General features: G+C 43.0%; 1 protein-coding gene across 1 annotated transcript in view; it reads right to left on the bottom strand.

The window, feature by feature from the left end:
* Window positions 1-13,230, bottom strand: part of LOC144479379 (epidermal growth factor receptor substrate 15-like 1) — a 312,517-nt gene extending 299,287 nt beyond the window's left edge. Inside the window, exon 1 of the mRNA XM_078197999.1 lies at window positions 13,164-13,230. Within this exon, the coding sequence (XP_078054125.1) occupies window positions 13,164-13,190 (27 nt within the window). The 5' untranslated portion in view covers window positions 13,191-13,230. The remainder of the gene's footprint in view (window positions 1-13,163) is intronic.
* Between the last annotated feature and the right edge of the window lie 8,214 nt (window positions 13,231-21,444).

The raw sequence follows: 21,444 nt of genomic DNA, 5'->3' as shown, positions 1-21,444 counted from the left end.
GCGAGGATCTGGCAGATGGAGTATAACATTGACAAGTGTGAGGTTATCCACTTTGGAAGGAATAATAGTAAAATGGACTGTTATTTAAATGGTGAAAAATTACAACATGCTACTGTGCAGAGGGACCTGGGGGTCCTTGTGCATGAATCGCAAAAACTCAGTTTGCAGGTGCAGCAGGTGATCAAGAAGGCAAATGGAATGTTGGCCTTTATCGCGAAGGGGATGGAGTATAAAAGCAGGGAGGTCTTGCTGCAATTGTACAAGGTACTGGTGAGGCCGCAACTGGTGCACTGTGTGCAATTTTGGTCCCCTTATTTGCGAAAGGATATATTGGCCTTGGAGGGAGTACAGAGAAGGTTCACCAGGTTGATACCGGAGATGAGGGGGTTGGCTTATGAGGCGAGATTGAGTAGATTGGGCTTGTACTCGTTGGAGTTTAGAAGGCTGAGGGGAGATCTTATAGAGACATATAAGATAATGAAGGGGCTCGACAGGGTAGAGGCAGAGAGATTCTTTCCACTTAGAAAGGAAACAAGAACTAGAGGACACAGCCTCAAAATAAGGGGGAGTCAGTTTAGAACAGAGTTGAGGAGGAACTTCTTCTCTCAGAGGGTAGTGAACCTCTGGAATTCTCTGCCCATTGAAGCAGTGGAGGCTACCTCGTTAAATATGTTTTTAAGTCACAGGTAGATAGATTTCTGATCAATAAGGGAATTAAGGGTTATGGGGAGCGGGCGGGTAAGTGGAACTATCAGATCAGCCATGATCTTACTGAATGGCGGGGCAGGCTCGAGGGGCTAGATGGCCTACTCCTGCTCCTATTTCTTATGTTCTTATGTTACAATACAAGATCACTCATGGTGTTGATATCATGGATAACAGATTGACTAACTAACGGGAGAGAGTCAGGAGACATGAGACATTTTCAGCTGGCTAACTATAACCAGTGGAGTTCCATAGGGATCATTGCTGGGCCCTCAACTATTTACAATCTATATCAATGACTTAGATCAGTGGTTCCCAAAGGGTGCGACGCGGCACACTGGTGCGGCGAGAGAGGATGGCAAGTGTAGCGGGAAGATTCAAGGACAATCAAAGAAACATTTAAACATGGTTTAAACAAGCATTGTTTTATACTTTCTGAATGTCCCATGATCATATTATAAAGTAGTTGTGTTCTGTGTTATGAATCAAGCACTGCTCGGAGTTGTTTTTTTTTTGTTTTTGAATGTATTTCTTATCAATAAAAAATTCAGTGTGGCGCGAGCAAATTTTTATTCTGAAAGTGCAGCCCAGTGAAAAAAGTTTGGGAACCACTGACTTAGATGAAGGGACACTGTATTGTCACCGAATTTGCTCATAATACAAAAATATGAAAGAATGCAAGTTTTAATGAGGACACAAAGAGTCCACAAAATGATATAGTTAGGTTAATTATATAGACAAAAATTTAGCAGCTGATGTATAATATGAGAGTGTCCACTTTGGCAGGAAGAATTGAAAAGGAGACAAATTAAAAGGAGTGAATCTGCAGAATGTTGCGGTACAGAGGGATATGGGTGTCGCTATATAGGAATCACAAAAAGTTAACTTGTAGGTGTTTCAAATAATTAGGAAGACAAATGGAACGTTAACCTTTATGGAAATGGAGCATAAAAGTAGCAAAGTCCTGCTACAGCTTTACAGCACAGGTGAGACCACACCCAGAGCACTGTTACAGTTTTGGCCTGCTTACTTACAGAGGGATGTACCATTGAAGATGGTTCAGAGAAGGTTCACGAGGTTGATTCTTGGGATAAAGTAAAGGATGAGCAGGTTAGGCTTGCAGACATTGGAGTTTAGCTGAATAGGAGACAACCTTTTTAAAACATAGAAGATTCTGAATGAGCTTGTTAGGATAGATGCTAAGAGAATGTTTCCTCTCACAGGGGAACCTTGAACTAGGGGTCACAATTTTGAAGCAAAGGGTCTCCCATTTACTCCCATTTCCCACTCACCTGATGAAGGGGCAGTGCTCCGAAAGCTTGTGGCTTGTGCTACCAAATAAACCTGTTGGACTTTAACCTGGTGTTGTGAGACTTCTTACTGTGCTTACCCCAGTCCAACGCCGGCATCTCCACATCATGTCTCCCATTTAAGACAGAGATGGGAAAAATGTTTTTTTCTTTCAGAGGATGGCTAATCTTTGGAACTCTACTCCAGAGAGCAGTGGAGACTGGGTTATTGAATATACTGAAGATGGAGTGAGACAGAATTTTAATCTACAAGAAAGTCAAGGGTTTCAATAACTATTTTTAATTTCAAAAGTCGACAAAACAATCTGGGAAGGTCTAAGTCCAATTCCTAATCTGTTAGCTAACTTCACCCATAGCAGTCAATCATCAGACTGATTTCCAGTGAATAAGGAACAGAAAAACTCTCACCTCAATCAAGTTTATTTTTTTGTGGGACCTGGGTGTTGCTGGCTGGCCAGCATTTATTGATGTGGAGATGCCGGCGTTGGACTGGGGTGAACACAGTAAGAAGTCTCACAACACCAGGTTAAAGTCCAACAGGTTTATTTGGTAGCAAATACCATAAGCTTTCGGAGCACTGCTCCTTCGTCAGATGGAGTGGAGTGGAAATTTCCACTCCATCTGACGAAGGAGCAGTGCTCCGAAAGCTTATGGTATTTGCTACCAAATGAACCTGTTGGACTTTAACCTGGTGTTGTGAGACTTCTTACAGCATTTATTGCCCATCCCTAGTTGCCCTTGGCTTGCTAGGCCACTTCAGAGGACAGATGAGAGTCAACCACATTGAACAAAGAACAGTACAGCACAGGAAACAGGCCCTTCGGCCCTCCAAGTCCAACTAGACCATTCGTTTGTATCCCTCCATTCCCAGACTGCTCATGTGACTATCCAGGTAAGTCTTAAATGATGCCAGCGTGTCTGCCTCCACCACCCTACTTGGCAGCACATTCCAGGCCCCCACTACTCTCTGTGTAAAATACGTCCCTCTGATATCTGAGTTATACCTCGCCCCTCTCACCTTGAGCCCGTGACCCCTCGTGATCGTCACCTCCGACCTGGGAAAAAGCTTCTCACTGTTCACCCTATCTACACCCTTCATAATTTTGTACACCTCTATTAGGTCTCCCCTCATTCTCCGTCTTTCCAGGGAGAACAAGCCCAGTTAACCCAATCTCTCCTCATAGCTAAGACCCTCCATACCAGGCAAAATCCTGGTAAACCTTCTCTGCGCTCTCTCGAAAGCCTCCATGTCCTTCTGGTAGTGCGGCGACCAGAACTGGACGCAGTACTCCAAATGTGGTCTAACCAGCGTTCTATACAGCTGCAACATCAGACTCCAGCTTTTATACTCTATACCCCGTCCTATAAAGGCAAGCATACCATATGCCTTCTTCACCACCTTCTCCACCTGTGCTGCACCTTCAAGGATTTGTGGACTTGCATACCTCGGTCCCTCTGTGTTTCTATACTCTTGATGGCTCTGCCATTTATTGTATAACTCCCCCCTACATTAGTTCTTCCAAAATGCATCACTTCGCATTTATCTGGATTAAATTCCATCTGCCATTTCTCCGCCCAATTTTCCAGCCTATCTATATCTTGCTGTATTGTCCGACAATGTTCATCGCTATCCGCAAGTCCAGCCATCTTCGTGTCATCCGCAAACTTGTTGGTAACACCAGTTACACCTTCTTCCAAATCATTTATATATATCACAAATAGCAGAGGTCCCAGTACAGAGCCCTGCGGAACACCACTGGTCACAGACCTCCAGCTGGAAAAAGACCCTTCGACTGCTACCCTCTGTCTCCTGTGGCCAAGCCAGTTCTCTACCCATCTAGCCACCTCTCCTTGTATCCCATGAGCCTTAACCTTCTTAACCAACCTGCCATGAGGGACTTTGACAAATGCCTTACTGAAATCCGTATAGATGACATCCACGGTCCTTCGTCAACCGTTTTTGTCACTTCTTCAAAAAACTCCACCAAATTTGTAAGGCACGACCTCCCTCTTACAAAACCATGCTGTCTGTCACTAATGAGATTGTTCTGTTCTAAATGCGCATACACCCTGTCTCTAAGAATCCTCTCCAACAACTTCCCTACCACGGACGTCAAGCTCATTGGCCTATAATTACCCAGGTTATCCCTGCTACCCTTCTTAAATAACTGTACCACATTCGCTATCCACCAATCCTCAGGGACCTCACCTGTTCCAATGAAGAGACAAAGATTTCCGTCAGAGGCCCAGCAATTTCATCTCTTGTCTCCCTGAGCAGTCGAGGATAGATGCCATCAGGCCCTGGGGATTTGTCAGTTTTAATGTTACCTAAAAAACCCAACACTTCCTCCCTTATAATGGAGATTCTCTCTAACGGGTCAACACCTCCCCCTGAGACACTCCCAGTCAACAAGTCCCTCTCCTTTGTGAATACCGATGCAAAGTATTCATTTAGGATCTCCCCTATTCCCTTGGGTTCTAAGCATAATTCCCCTCCTTTGTCTCTGAGAGGTCCGACTTTTTCCCTGACGACTCTTTTGTTCCTAACATATGAATAAAATGCCTTAGGATTCTCCTTAATCCTGTCTGCCAAGAACATTTTGTGACCTCTTTTTGCCCTTCTAACTCCCCGTTTGAGTTCTTTCCTACTCTCTCTGTATTCCTCCAGAGCTCCATCTGTTTTCAGTTGCCTGGACCTAACCTACGCCTCTCTTTTCTTTTTGATCAGATCCTCAATTTCCCTGGTTATCCACGGCTCTTGAATCCTACCTTTCCTATCCTTCCTTTTTACAGCACATGCCTGTCCTGCAGCCTTATCAACTGTTCCTTAAAAGACTCCCACATGCCAGACGTGGACTTACCCCCGAACAGCCTCTCCCAATCAACGGCCACCAATTCCTGCCTAATCCGGCTATAGTTAGCCTTCCCCCAATTTAGCACCCTACCCTCAGGACAACACTCGTCCTTGTCCATTACTATCCTAAAGTTAACAGAATTGTGGTCACTATTTGCCACATGTTCCCCTACCGAAACTTTGACGACCTGACCGGGCTCATTTCCCAGAACTAGATCCAGTATAGCCCCCTCTCTAGTTGGGCTATCTACATACTGTTCCAAAGAACCTTCCAGTACGCATTTTACAAATTCCTCCCCATCCAGACCCCCAGCCCTAAGCACTTTCCAGTCTATACCAGGGAAATTGAAGTCTCCCACTACAACAACCCTATTTTTTCTGCACATATCCAGAACCTCCTGACATATCCGTTCCTCCACTTCCCGTGGGCTGTTGGGTGGTCTGTAGTACACCCCCAGCATAGCGACTGCACCTTTCCTGTTTCTGAGCTCCACCCACAGCGACTCATTACATGACCCCTCTAAATTGTCCACCCTCTGCACCGCTGTAATATGCTCCCTAACTAATACCGCTACTCCCCCACCTTTTTTAGCCCCTCCGCTGTCTCGCCAAAAACACTTATACCCCGGAATATTGAGCTGCCAGTCCTGTCCTTCTTTTAACCATGTCTCCGTCACCGCAACCACATCCAAATTCCGCGTAAGCATTAAGGCCCTAAGTTCGTCTGTCTTACCCGTTACATTCCTCGCATTGAAGCAGACGCACTCCAGACCTCCAGGCCCACTCAGTCATCCTGCTCCAGAATGTTCTTCTTCTTACCTAGCCTTGCCCTGGTTCCCCAGCTCGACCCCAGCCTCAGTACTCGCTGACCTACTGTTTTGATCCCCACCCCCCGCCACACTAGTTTAAACCCTGCCGAAACACTCTAGCAAAACTCCCAGCCAGGATATTTGTGCCCTTCCAGTTAAGGTGTAACCCATCCTCTCCAGACAGGTGCCATCCTCTCATGAAGACTTCCCAATGATCAGTGAATTTGAAACCCTCCCTCTTGCACCAGTCCTTTAGCCACGTGTTCAATTGTAGAATCGCCCTCTTCCTGGCCTCACTAGCACTAGGCACTGGGAGCAGTCCAGAGATTGCTACCCTAGAGGCCTTATTTTTTAGCCTAGCACCCATCTCCCTGAATTGCTCTCATATGACCCCCCCCTGCTCTTTCTACCTATGTCATTTTCACCAATGTGTCCAATTACATCTGTTTGATTACCTTCCCTTTTTAATATGCTTCCTACCCTCTCGGAGACATCCAGCATCCCGGCACCAGGGAGGCAGACTACTATCCTGGAGTCTCGTTCGCGCCCGCAGAACCGCCTGTCCGTGCCTCTAACCATCGCATCCCCCACCACTATTTCTCTCCTAATCCCCTTCTTTCCCTTCTGGGCCTCTGAGCCTGTCTCTGTGCAGGCGATCTGGTCTTCGTGGCTTACCCCTGGAGGGTCATCCCCCAGGCTCTGGAGTCACATGTAGGTAGACTTCCTTCCCCAAAGGCATTAGTGAACTAGATGGGATTTTCTGACAATCGACAATGGTTTCATGGTCATCGGTAGACTCTTAATTCCAGATATTTTTATTGAATTCAAATTCCACCATCAATGCCATGGTGGGATTTGAACCCAGGTCCCCAGAACATTAGCTGAGTTTCTGGATTAATAGTTTAGCGATAATACCACTAGACCATCACCTCCCTGTGACTATGGTGTACATGCATTTGTTTCAAATAAAGATAGGATGAGGCTTAGCAGGGATACCTCGAAACAGCCAGTTTAAATGAGTCGTGGAGAATAGTTACCGCAACATGACTCAATTTATTCAGGAAAGGCGAAGGGGGAAAAAAATCACATGGTGATATTCCAATTTCAGTTATTTACTTTCCTCACAAGAACACTAGTGACTGATCAACCTGCTGCTAGGCCTCTGCCAGTGCCAGTCTGAACCATTAGGCATGGACAGCTACCTTCCAACAGTCAAGAACTGAATAGTACACTGAGAGACAGTAAAGACAGACTATACTCACTGACAACAAAATATACCAACAAGTTTTGTTTCCAACTATTTACATGAAATGTAGATCTTATATTTTCATTCCCTCCCCTTGAAATTCCCTCAGCTCTGCCTTTGCATTCTCTTCCACATTCCTCAGTTTGGTTACCCTCTCACCACATTAATCCTATCACCATCTCTCAATCTTTCTCGGTTTCTCATTCTCTCCCTTTTAAATATCCCTCACTTTTCTCTCCCTCCCCTCTGTCAGCGCCTCCTTATGTGAAAATATGCAATTTTTAACTTCAATTTATGGGATGAGGATGTCACTGACGAGGCCAGCATTTATTGCCCATCCCTAATTAGAACATACATTGCCCTTGAAGTGGTGGTGGTGACCTTCCCTCTGGACCCACAGTAGTCCCTGTGGTATGGATACCCCCACAGTGCTGTTAAGGAGTTCCAGGATTTTGACCCAGTGACAGTGATGGAAAACCAATATATTTCCAAGTCAGGATGGTGAGTGACTCGGAGGGGAACTTCCAGCTAGTGGTGTTCCCATATGTCTGCTGCACTTGTCCATCTAGATGGTAGCGGTCACGGATTTGGAAGATGTATTAAATGTACAATTTGCACTACAACAAAGTAAATTTCTAAAACGTCACCTACCTCCTGCTCACTTCATGAACAGTTAGTAGACACTCACACTGCTAGGATTTTACTTCACGTAGGTATGGCAAAAGTATAAATGAAAATACTTCTTAAAACAGTTGAATAAGAAAGTCAGGGAAAGGTCCAACTGCTAAGTAAATTTTTCTTCCCCTCCAATGCAGAGCAACTGTCATATCAAGATACAGTTTCCTTTCCATTCCTGTTTGGTTGTATTGATATTATTTCAACCTGAATTAAACACAAAGCAGGAAGATTACTCAACACACCTGTACCATGTAGGTAACAAATCAGCAGGCCACAAAAGCTCAGTAAAATGAACTTCTGTGGTTTGTAGCAGTTCCATATCAATTCAGCAACAAAATGATATGATTTTATATGTCATCTAACTGAATTTGCAATCTTTATAAGTTCAGCACCATCTGAACTAGAAGTTGTTGTGCCCTCACCACAGGCATGCTTTAACTGCCAAGCCAGTACATGCAGTCCCTAAAGATGCAGATTACTTTCTTTGATTTTCTGCACCTCTCACATTTTAAGTACAACAGCCAGGCAGCTAAACAAAGAAACGGATGAGGCACATTTCAAGAAATAATGTACTGCTCACGTTATCTCCATTATCCATTTTTATGCTAAGGATTGCACACGCACAACACCTCCTTCCCTGTAAATGGGCACTCAGCCCCATATGTAATGTTCAATGACACCAATAAGATCCACTACATCAAATACAATTTAGTATTTGTAGAGAAAAGTACATGAAGGATCATAATGGATCCATTAAATAATGCGGGACCAAGAGATATATACATGATCGATGGCCTGGTACCATGTTACTGGATTTTCTCAGCCACTGAAAGGCAAACACTTGTACTTCATTCACAACAGAATTTTCAATACCACAGGGGGATGCATATCTCACATGAATCGTTTAAATAAATTACCATCTCCAAAACAAACTATCGTAAAAGCTGCCACTTTTGTAAGCAGTATGAAACCTTGTCTGACACTTCTAAATATCAAATACCCATCAAAAGGGTTGAGTTTTCCAAAAACGTTTCATTAATTGTGGCAGGTAGTAACTAAAGTACACATTGATTTGCTGCTATATACTAAATCCAATTAATTTCCAATTAGTACTCCTAATGCCATGAGTTAAGCCAGTAAACTGCTAGTTCAACCTGTTTCTGTATGAGTACAAATTTCTGTGCCAGAGGAATTTTAGACATTACAAGATATATACTGTGAAATCATTCCGGAATAAACTGCTCCTCCTGCTAACAACTTGCCTTCGCATCAGGATTGCTGGCTGCAGTTTAATCAGGTTTTAATTTTGAAACTTTCTGACCTGTTGCCAAAGTTTTAACAAAACTGATCACTTCTCAAGATTTCATATTTGAAAACAGACTCAGAGAGGAAAAACAGGGGATGCGTGTACACATCGCTATGGAGCGCAGCTGATATTCATTAAAGTCCTTTTATGGCAATGTAAACACTACAGTGTGTGTGTGCACAAGGTACTGATAAAGTCCATTCCAGTCTCATAGTGACAGTCCTCAGAAACAAGTATGCTGAACTCAGAATGTCCCATAACCATGAACATATATAAGGGCCAAGCCCTAACAATTTTAAAGAGATCTTAGAACTGAGAGCCTTACAAAATCAGAGAATGATAAAGATTGAAACAGACCTGAAGTATTCACTGTCACAAAACATATATGATGATGGAATGGAGAACAAATGGTAAGAGAGATAAAGTACCATTGATTGCTATATGTTTTTGATCAGTTGGCCTCAGAACTCTACAGTTCACATGAATAATCAATTCACAATACTTTGTTCTTAAAAATCAAAATATCCCTTTGACATTGTCTCCTTCAACAGGTGGAGAAAAACACAAAAATCTTTCATGTACCAGGGTCGCCTCCAGCACTGAAGAAATTAATCTCCTTCATTGATAGGAAAACAAAATAGGGTGAACAAAGAACAATACAGCACAGGAACAGGCCCTTCGGCCCTCCAAGCCCGCGCCGCTCCCTGGTCCAAACTAGACCATTCTTTTGTATCCCTCCATTCCCACTCCGTTCATGTGGCTATCTAGGTAAGTCTTAAACGTTCCCAGTGTGTCCGCCTCCACCACCTTGCCCGGCAGCGCATTCCAGGCCCCCACCACACTCTGTGTAAAATACGTCCTTCTGATATCCGTGTTAAACCTCCCCCCCTCACCTTGAACCTATGACCCCTCGTGAACGTCACCACCGACCTGAGAAAAAGCTTCCCACCATTCACCCTATCTATGCCTTTCATAATTTTATACACCTCTATCAGGTCAGCCCCTCATCCTCCGTCTTTCCAGTGAGAACAACCCCAGTTTACCCAATCTCTCCTCATAACTAAGCCCTTCCATACCAGGCAACATCCTGGTAAACCTCCTCTGCACTCTCTCTAAAGCCTCCATGTCCTTCTGGTAGTGTGGCGACCAGAAATGGGCGCAGTATTCCAAATGCGGCCGAACCAACGTTCTATACAACTGCAACATCAGACCCCAACTTTTATACTCTATGCCCCGTCCTATAAAGGCAAGCATGCCATATGCCTTATTCACTACCTTCTCCACCTGTGACGTCACCTTCAAGGATCTGTGGACTTGCACACCCAGGTCCCTCTGCGTATCTACACCCTTTATGGTTCTGCCATTTATCGTACAGCTCCCCCCTACGTTAGTTCTACCAAAATGCATCACTTCGCATTTATCAGGATTGAACTCCATCTGCCATTTCTTTGCCCAAATTTCCAGCCTATCTATATCCTTCTGTAACCTCTGACAATGTTCCTCACTATCTGCAAGTCCAGCCATTTTCGTGTCATCCGCAAACTTACTGATCACCCCAGTTACACCTTCTTCCAGATCGTTTATATAAATCACAAACAGCAGAGGTCCCAATATAGAGTCCTGCGCTACACCACTAGTCACAGGCATCCAGCCGGAAAAAGACCCTTCCACTACCACCCTCTGTCTTCTGTGACCAAGCCAGTTCTCCACCCATCTAGCCACCTCCCCCTTTATCCCATGAGATCCAACCTTTTGCACCAACCTACCATGAGGGATTTTGTCAAACGCTTTACTAAAGTCCATATAGACGACATCCATGGCCCTTCCCTCGTCAACCATTTTGGTCACTTCTTCAAAAACCTCCACCAGGTTAGTGAGGCATGACCTCCCTCTCACAAAACCATGTTGACTATCGTTAATGAGTTTATTCCTTTCTAAATGCGCATACATCCTATCTCTAAGAATTCTCTCCAACAACTTCCCTACAACGGACGTCAAGCTCACCGGCCTATAATTTCCCAGGTTATCCTTCCTATCCTTCTTAAATAACGGGACCACATTAGCTATCCTCCAATCCTCTGGGACCTCACCTGTGTCCAGTGACGAGACAAAGATTTGCGTCAGAAGCCCAGCGATTTCATCTCTCGTCTCCCTGAGCAGCCTTGGATAGATTCCATCAGGCCCTGGGGATTTGTCAGTCTTTATATTCCCTAAAAAACCTAACACTTCCTCCCTTGCAATGGAGATTTTCTCTAACGGGTCAACACTTCCCTCCGAGACACTCCCAATCAACACATCCCTCTCCTTTATGAATACCGACGCAAAGTATTCATTTAGGATCTCCCCTACTTCTTTGGGCTCTCAGCATAATTCCCCACTTTTGTCTCTGAGAGGTCCGATTTTTTCCCTGACAACCCTTTTGTTCCTAACGTATGAATAAAATGCCTTGGGATTCTCCTTAATCCTGTCTGCCGAGGACATTTTGTGACCCCTTTTTGCCCTTCTAATTCCTCGTTTGAGTTCTTTCCTACTTTCTTTGTATTCCTCCAGAGCTCCCTCCCTGCCTGGACCTAACATACGCCTCTCTTTTCTTTTTGACCAATCCCTCAATTCCCCTGGTTATCCACGGTTCTCGAATCCTACCCTTCTCTTTTACAGGCACATGCCCACCCTGCAGCCCTAACAACTGTTCCTTAAAAGACTGTGAAAAACAGAAAAGGCTGTAAACACTCAAAAAGTCATTAGCCTAAAACTCTATTTCTCTCCGCAGAGATATTGCCTGACCTGAAGTTGCCAGCATTTTGTTTTTAATCGAACACCGATATTTAGCCAAAGACCCAAAAATTTTATTTTATTACCTGCCCTCTATAACCTCTTATATATCAACTGTCTCAAACCTTACACATAGAACGTCTATATAAAGTACTGTCATGACCAATATAAAATTATAACCACACAGTGGATCCTGCAAATCAAAATGTGACACAATACATTCATGTGCACAAGACTGCTCCCATCTCTCAAATCAGTAAGATCAGAAATAATCTTTGTAGAGTACAATGCACTTATAGCATGCCATAATACAAATAATATTGCTTTGCATAGTTTGTAGCAGTACTAAACCATCTTCAGGTCTCTGCCAGAATGCAACATTGTACACCTGAAATCATATCATGCTGCGAGCCTGAGCCAGATGAAAAATGCTCCAACATTTCTTATTAGCAGTACTTTCTCAACAATGCCGACATCCTCACGATTGTAGAAAATGGCGTGTGTGCCTGATATCTGACCAGGAAGTTTCCAAACAAAGATACCCTGAATCATAACGATGGAGTTACTAGAATTGCTTCAGGCAAGCGAGGGGGCAAACATTAGTCAGTTTTCCTGATCCTCACAATTATCCAGTGACCCCTGCCGGTTGTTTGTACTTTATATGGATTTTCAATATATGGATGTCAGGCACAGATGTGAACCCCTTCCACTGACAAATAGTAGAGCATTATTAACCAGTACAGTTTTCTAATTGGAAGAATTGTCACTTGCAGATGCATCTGAATAGTAAACAGTGTTTGTGGAGCTGTACTTAAGCAAGTTATCAAATTCAGGAAAATACCACAAGAGTCAACTGAAAACAAAACCTTCTGGTGTCCTACAGTGATTTTGAACCGTATACAATTCAGCAGTCAACTTCTTATACTGCTCTCTGGAATGAAAATAAAACAATCACAACAGCGGGAGAACTCCCGATCAACGTCCCAGTCTGAGATGAAGGTGGCAAATCATTTAATTCTAACATTTTGCTGGGACATCCGCCTTTCGGAGCATCTGAAGAACTAGGAACATGAGAGGGAACGGGTGCCAGGCTTGCACCGGAAATATTGACAGGAGGTGCAGTGAGTGTGGACCCTGAGAGCGGCCGAGTCTCCAGACAGCGGGCTGACTGTAAACAAGCTGGCTGCAGATGGAGACCCCCTGCCCTGGGGGTGCGGGGCAATCACAGCCCAAGCTCCCCGCTGAGGGAACATGCCGGGGGAGGAAGTGGGGGAGCCGGCTGCCGCTCACTCCCCTACCCTCGCCTCCAGGCAGCCCGGCTCTCCCCAGCCGCGGCCTAGCTGCCTCTCAATCAGCCGCTCACTGACAGCAAAGTGCCCGCATTCGATGCCCGCTTCGATCGCTGGGTTTCGGCGGAGGGCGGGTGCCGCTCTCTGGACTCTCCCCCCGCCCCATTCCCCCGCTCCCGGATCGCTCTCGGTACCTGAGTGAGGGAGACAAGCGCCGCCATCTTCCCCGCGGAGCAGCCGCCGCGCACAGACCGCGGAAGGGGGAGGGGAGCCCGCAAGCGCGCGCGCACGCACGGCAGCGTCGGCCAGCGAGCGCGCACGCACGACATCGTCGGCCAGCGAGCGAGCGCGTACGGCATCGTCGGTCAGCGCGCGCCGTACGCCGTCGGCCAGGGTGCGCGCACGGCAGCGTCCGCACGCAGAGCGGAAAGGCGCGCGTAATGACGCTGTGCGAGCTGGAGCGTCTGACGTTACAGCGCCCGCCGGGGGGAGGAGGCGCTGGCTGTACCACGTGATGCCAAAGGTTGCCATTAATGGCATTGGGACAGCACTGGAGGGTCCACTTGTCCCAGGCCCATTATTGCTGTAATACTGCACACAAAGCCAATTTAAACAGGCAACAAGTTGTTTTTTGTTGTTGTTTATTTATTAGTGCCACAAGTAGGCTTACATTCGCACTGCAATGAAGCTACTGTGGAAATCCACTCTGAGGGGAGAATTTAGGATGGCCAAGTTGTACAGAAGCAAATTAACTGCAGATGCAGGAAATCTGAAATAAAAACAGAGAATGCTCAGCAGAGTTCAAACTGACGTATTAATTCTGTTTCTGCAGCCTGGCCTGCTTGGTATTTCCACTAAATTATCCAACGTTGCAGAGCCCATATTGAGGTTTCAAGGACTTCATGTGCCACTATCTATTATTTATTAGTCGTAAGTATGGCTTACGTTAACACTGCAATGAAGTTACTGTGAAAATCCCCCAATGGCCACACTCCAGCGCCTGTTCGGGTACACTGGGGGAGAATTTAACATGGCCAAAACACCTAACCAGGACATATTTCGGACTGTGCCCCTGTACTGACTTGCACATAAATTGGTGTTACAGCATGACCGTAAAATCAAAAATCTGGAAACTCCCCCCTTGGTCCCATCACGGAAGCACCATCATCACAAGGACTACAGCAATTTAATCAGAAGGCCCAGCATCACTTTCACATCTCGGGATGGGCAATAAACAGTGGCAATGTGACTGAAGACAATGATCTAAGGAAAAGTAATATTGATTCAAAATATTAACTTCTCTCTCCATAGATGTTGCCAGACCTGCTAAGTTTTTCCATCACTTCCTGTTTTTAAAACAAAAAAGCTTTCATTTTTAACTCATGTTGGTCAGCCCAGAACCCCCAAGTCTCAATATTAGATTAATAAATCTATCAGAGGCACAAGTTTACTCCAAACTTTTATTGCCAGGATTAGCATTTTAGAGCTATCACAACTCTAAAGAAATCTCTCCTTCCAGTTGGAGTTACTTTTTGCTTTGGCAATATCAGCAATAGCTCTGTGGCCGCATTCTCACCTTTGAACCAGAAGGTTGTGGGCTCAAGTGTTTTCCTATGACTTATGTTAATATTGCATTGGAGTGTTGTACTGAGTGCTGTACTGTAAGAGGTATTGGTATTGATGAAACACTAGCAGAGTCAACCTTCTCATGTCGCCATAAAAGAGTAGTTTAAAATAAGAGTAAGAAAGTTCTCCCTGGTATCCCAACCAACATTCATTCCTCACCCAATATCACCAAAAACAGATGATCTAATTATTACGATTGTGAAGCCTGGCTGGTGTAAGTTTCTGAGAACAGAAGTGATCATACTTCTAAAAAGTGCTTAATTGGTTATAAAACACTTTAGCACATCACGAATGGTATATAAATGCATGTTTTTTTGTAATCTTCAGTATTTTTCCAAAGTTTGTCATGACCCCCAAGTTGATTTAATCAGCAAATGTCAAATTTATCTAATGCCAATATCCAAATCATACATATAAAAGTAAAAGAAATTACAGCATGGATCCTTGGGTCACAATCCCATCCCACCAACCTAAACAAAAATTATTTTATTCCTGCACCCTGCTTTCCTTCCTTGCCTCTCGCCCAGTATTCTTTAAGATCATAAACCACAATCTTAGTAACAACTCTCTATTGTAGCACCTTATCAAACATTTTGAGAACCCATATATGCATATCCACTACATTTTGTTTAGTTGCTTAGTAGCGCAGAACTTGAGAATTGCTGAAAAAGAGAGATATGCTGTTGCAGCTTTTCATCCGCACTGATCAGGACAAAACACAATACCAAATCTCAAAGAGAACAACAATTTTTAATGCATGAAAATAGGGTGCTGATTTGTTGGCAAGTGAACTCTGATTAGTAGACATTGCCATGGAGAATGCATCAGGGAATAGTTAGCTGCCAAGTTTTTGCTTAAATTCAATCAGACAAGTCAACTCTGATTGGTTCAAGACATTGCGCAGTGAACCAGGTAATGGCTATTCCCCACGCTTTTGTTCAATTGAAAAAGGCGCAATGAGTGGAGATATTTTCATTTGCAAAGGACAGGGCCGTGTGTGTGAATATATGTAGCTTCTAGCACAGGTAAATGAGCTACACTGTAAGCCAAACTGATATTAAATTGGAATTCTTAGCATAATTGAGATTGTTTAGTTAAACGTTGTCCAATCACAGAAACATAATTAAAGTTGGACACTGTTCTGAGTTTTGCGAGCATGACCTGGTTGAGCGCGCGCGATCAGTACTTTCTCTGTTGCAAACAGCAAAAGGAAAATGCTGTTTGATATAATTCCTGAGTTACTGGGAAATACGGCCTTGGCATCACACCAGCACTCATACCACATTGTTCATTTGTGCAGTAGGCAGAATGTCCTTTTGGCTTGACAGCAGCATCCTGTTATCACAGAATATCACTTATGTTGCTACTTCACCTGTTGCACAAACTTTTGAGACACTTTAACTTCCAGGGTAATGAAGTAGACTGGATACTTTTCAGGGCCGAAAGTGGCAGCCTTGATTTCTATACTGTATACTATAAATGCTGGCCTCGTCAGTGGCACTCACCCCAAATCACATTTTTGGAAATCCTGTCTCACAATTACAGACGCCTGGCAGAAAATCCTCAGCTGCAATGTGCTCAGAAAGTGTTTTCTTTTTTCCAATTGATGGTTCAATCACTTGTCCATATTTTGTTTCCTTCTGGAGGAAATCAGCAACGTTCTGAGGAGCACATCTATGGGAATTAGAGACCCTCATCCTCCATTCTGTCCAAGCAAATGTCACCAACCCCACTTTCACCTCCCCCCACCCCCAGGAATAGACACATTGAAAACTATCAGTTGATTAGATGGTAGGTTATGCCTGGCAAACCTGTAAAATCAAAGAATGGTTACAGCACAGAAGGCCATTCAGTCCATGCCAGCACACTGCAAAAGCAATTTAGCTAGTTCCATTTCCGTCATTTTAAAAAATGGATTTTTAAAAATGTTTGACTGAATCTGCCTTCAAATCATAACCATTTGCTGTGTAAAAAGGTTTTATCTCACATCTCATTTGGTTCTTTTGACAATCGCTTTAAACCTATCCCTTCTGGTTTAAACTTGTCGCTTCTGGATTTCCAGAAGGCATTTGGTAAAGTCCCTCATTGGACACTTGTTAGCTAAACTTGGAACCCAAGGAACAAAGGTAAAATAATTAACCTGGTGAAGAAATTGACTGAGCAGCAGGAAGCAGAGAATATGTATAATTGGCCCGTACCCTAATTAGCAGGATATGACAAGGAACATTCCATAAGATCTGACTGGGACCTCGACTACCCATCATGTTTATTAGTTATCTGCCACACTCATAGGCATCAAGCGCCTGGTCATTACCACTTGCTGCTAAAAACATCCTACCACTTTAGCCTCAACTTTACTGCTTTGTAGTCAATACTCCCATTCATCAAGACAAAGTTCCCATCTGTTTTAATAATTTCTTTCTCAAAATGTCTTGCTATCTTCAAAGATCGATGCACGAGCCTCCAGGTCCATGCATCCTTCCACTGTGCCACTAAGTCTATATTGCCTCTTCCTATTCTTTCAACCAAAATGTATCACCTCACACTTATGTTAAATTCTACCTGCCACTAATCTGCCCACTCTATGAGCCTTATTCCACAAACCTCAACTTTGTTAACTAACCTGTTATATTGGCACTTTGTCATGCACCTTTTTCAAATCCATGTAGACAAAATGCATTGCACCTCCTTTAGCAACTTACATTGTTATAGGAACTATGATAGTTAATTCACCAATGAATACTTTATATGTATTGCAATGACTGTAAAACACCCAAGGTCATGAAGGACGCTCCAGAAGTGCTTTTTTTTTCTTTTGAACAAGCCTTGCATCACAGTTAATGTTCTTCTGAACTTCAGGTGCTAGTTCAATTATTTTTTTCCACTTGTTCACAGGATGTGCATCACTGGCAATACCACCATTTGTTACTGTCACCAATTCTTCTTGCAAAGGTAATGGTAGGCCATCTTCTTGAACCAATGCAGTCCAGTTGGTTTAAGTACATTCACATGCTGATAGGGAGGAAGTTCCAGGTTTTTGCCTCAGCGACAGAAACAGTGATTTAGTTCCAAGTTAGGATGATTTGAGTTATTATTGTCACATGTATTGGGATACAATGAAAGTATTGTTTCTTGTGCACTATACAGACAAAAACATACCATTCATATAGTACATAGGGGAGAAGAACAGGAGAGGGTGGTGTTGCAGTTACAGATAGGGTGAAGAGAAAGATCAGTTTAATATATATGCCCATTCAGAACCCACAGGTGGCATTTAGACCAATCTGCTGCCCTTTTATTGGGCAATGCATCCTGTCGAACATCACACACACACACTTCAAGTCAATATAACAGATTGTAAATAGCAGAGACTCAAGTGCTGATCCTTGCCGTATTCTGCTAAGCACAGGCTGCCTACCTGAGAATGAGCGGTTCTTATTTTCTGACAATTCTCCAATACTCAATCAACATCAATCCAATGAGCTTGAATTTTACATAGCAACTCATGTGCAATGTTATCAAATGTTTTGAAAATTGAAGGATACTACACCCACTGGTTTTGCCCTCATCTACCCTGCAAATTACAGCCTCAAAAATGAAGATTTTGGAAACACAATTTCCCTTTGTGAATCAGTGTTAACTCTGCCCAAGTCTGATTTTCTACAAGGTCTTGTTAGCATGTCCCTAACCAATGGATCCCAACATTTTCCATATTACTGTCAGACTAATTGGACTAGAGTTCAGTTTTCTCTCCCTCCTTTAAGGATTTAAATGTGCAAATTCCAGAACACACAAATCTAGAGAATTCTGGAAGATTAAAACCAAGCATCCACTATTTTTGTAGCCACCTCTTTTAAAGCTCTAGGATGCAGGCCATCAGGTCCAGACAATATCAATTTTTAGCCCCATTAATTTTTCCAGTACAATTTCTTTATTTCAATTTATCCACTACATCCTTGGTTCCTCATTTTTTCTGGAATGTTTTGTGTTTATGGTGAAAAAGTATGTTTAATCTGTCATTTCTTATTCCTCAATTTTAATCTCTGCCTCTTGGCCACAATTTCCCATTGTGATAAGTGAGATCTACTTATAACTTCATCAGCTAACAAATACATACTAAAATGTTTAAAGAGGACCTGTTTTCTTAAAAGAAAATACAACAAAAGACACTGGCCAAAAATGGCTGCCACCGGTAATCTGATGACTGGAATTGAACTTTTCTGGAAAGTTCCTGTATGAAATGTGCTGTAGACCTGCCCCGACATGGGGCATGGAATTTCGCACCAGGGGATGTCAAGGTCCACTTCAAAAAAGGACTCTTGAAAAGATGACATTAAAACACAAATTTGAATCAACAGTAATTCTGTCAAGACAATGGGAACTGCTAACTAGCCAAATGCCCAAACATTCAAAACTCCCTGTGGAGAACAAAATAAACCCATCCTCCTGTCAGTTTCAACTATCTGGAAATGAATCAAAACAAAGAACTTAATTGTACCATCTTTTAAACTTTATTTGGACTTAACCTCTTCCTACTTCTAAGATGTGTGTATGTGTGCCACATCTTTCATTCATTTTTCTTGTGTTTAACTAGTAAATTTACTCTTTGAATGAAGAAAACCTGGTTTGATTTGAACACTTTCCCCCATGGGGTTTGTATTTAAGGGAAAGTATATTTTTTGTGAATTGAATTTTTAAAATATTTGCCATTGCTTATCTGTCATATCTTTTGGACTAGTTTCCCAATCTTCCTAGCCAACACATCTACTTAATATGTTTTGTTCAGATTTCTGACCCTACTTTTAAGTCTTTGCCACATCAGATTCAAACTCAATATAAAACCATCGCATTACGATCACTCTCCCCTAAAGGTTCCTTTAAGGCCAATTTTTTTTGTTGCACGGTATTAGATCCAAAAAAGCCTGTTCCCTAGTTGATTCCTCAAAATACTGATTTAGAATGCATTCTGTTAACAGACCTTCATGAACCTTGTTTAGACTTGGTAAACCAAATTTGCCAGTAATTAAAGTCCCACCCCCCATGATTCTCATATTAGCCTTGTTACACACCATATTTCCTGAATTATATACTGCCCATCATTACATGGACTGTTGGGGACCTTAAGCTACTCCCACCAGTGTTTTCTGCTCTTTGTTTCTTCCCTCCAGCAAATGGATTCTACACCTTGATTTTCCAAGCTAAAATTTTCCATGGCTTAACTACCCCAATCCTTCCCTTTTCCATTTCACTTCCCAACCATTGTCACTTTGCAACCAAATCTCTGTAATAGCCATTTGATCAACTCATTTATTTCTACTCATCTAAGCAGAGAACAATAAACATTATTGGTTGTGGGAACTTAGCTTAGTTTAGTTTATTTATTCATGTCACAAGTAAACTTACACTCCAGCGGCTGTTTCCGGAGTACATTGAGGAAGAATTTAGCATAGCCAATCCACCTAACCAGCACAACTTTCAGACTGTGGGAAGAAACACAGGCAGACATGGGAGAATGTGCAGACTCCACACAGTGACCCAAGCCGGAAATCGAACCCGCGTCCCTGGTGCTGAGGCACAGCAGTGCTAACTATTGTGCCACCGTACTGCCCCAATTTGTTCTTCAAATATCCATACACTTTCCAACGGGGATTACTGAATAGTGATCACAAGGAGGAATTCCACTCCTAACCTAGACACAGAGGTCAGTTCTACTGCTCCTTGTCAACCTATTTATAAGGAGCCAGGGTGGTGCCGCCCAATACTATTGTAGGCATGGATGTAACAAGCACAGGGTAACTTGAAAAATCTTGCACAGAGTAGCATTTCATGCAAGCCGAAACCAACATCATCTAAATAACATGTGATTCTAGGAGTGCACATTGGTTTTTAAATGGCTTTTTTTTTGGGAGTAATTTTTATACAAAAGGTGAGGGATGTATCAGTTTGGGACTGATACACTATCTTCATTAGTTTCAAACAAATGCACTGTAAAACTTCGTTGGGCTTTAACGATTTGTGTTCCAAACTCAGAAGAGCAGCCCTACCAAAGTGCATTTTTTCCATTTTCCCACATCAATTGTGTTTAGTGAAATTGCTAATTCATCCAAAATTAGGTCCATATTAATTGGAAACAGAAAATTCTGGAAATATCTAGCAGGTCATGGAGCATCTGTGGAGAAAGGAATCAGGTCAATGATCTTCCATCATAACGCATGTCAATAGGAAGCGAACTGAAATGAACCAAACTCATTTCATGCAAGGTCCTCGCAGCCAGAAGAGTCTTCTGTTCACCTGGGCCAGAAATTCACTCACCCCAATATGAAAGGTTAATGTCTTATGAATAGCCAAGTAATTTTGTTTCTGTACATTGATTTAAAGTCAAAATGATGAAAAGAGAAAGAAGCAAACAACTATAATAAAGCTTTGTAAAAAGCCTTTATTGTAGTTAACACTGAAACATTGTGAATCCCAGGAACATTCAGCAAATCAGCTCTAATGTCAAAGGTACCTGATGCAAGACTGGGGCTTACAATTCTGACTCAAGAAAGTATTAAAAGGGCAAACTGAATTATAGGTTGTAGTTAAGAGGTCAACTGCAAAGATCACTGGTGTAAAAATGTGAATTGTGGTTGCATACTGGTCCAGTGACTTAATCCAATATCAGAATGAGAACAGTATAAATGCAACAACTGATCAGAAGTGGGGTTTGAATCAAAGACCAAATGCACCCCATTCAAGTCTTGGGCTGTGTTGCTCTCCAACAGGTTAGCTTTTCTTGGAACAAAGTAACATGAGTTGAAGGAGGAGAATGAGACACGCAGCGGACAAAGCAATGTGTCCTTGTTCCTC

This window comes from Mustelus asterias, chromosome 26 (assembly GCF_964213995.1).
Source record: "Mustelus asterias chromosome 26, sMusAst1.hap1.1, whole genome shotgun sequence".
NCBI lineage: Eukaryota > Metazoa > Chordata > Chondrichthyes > Carcharhiniformes > Triakidae > Mustelus > Mustelus asterias.
Note: the sequence above shows the minus strand (reverse complement) of the source record. Positions and strands in the feature narration are given on the sequence as shown.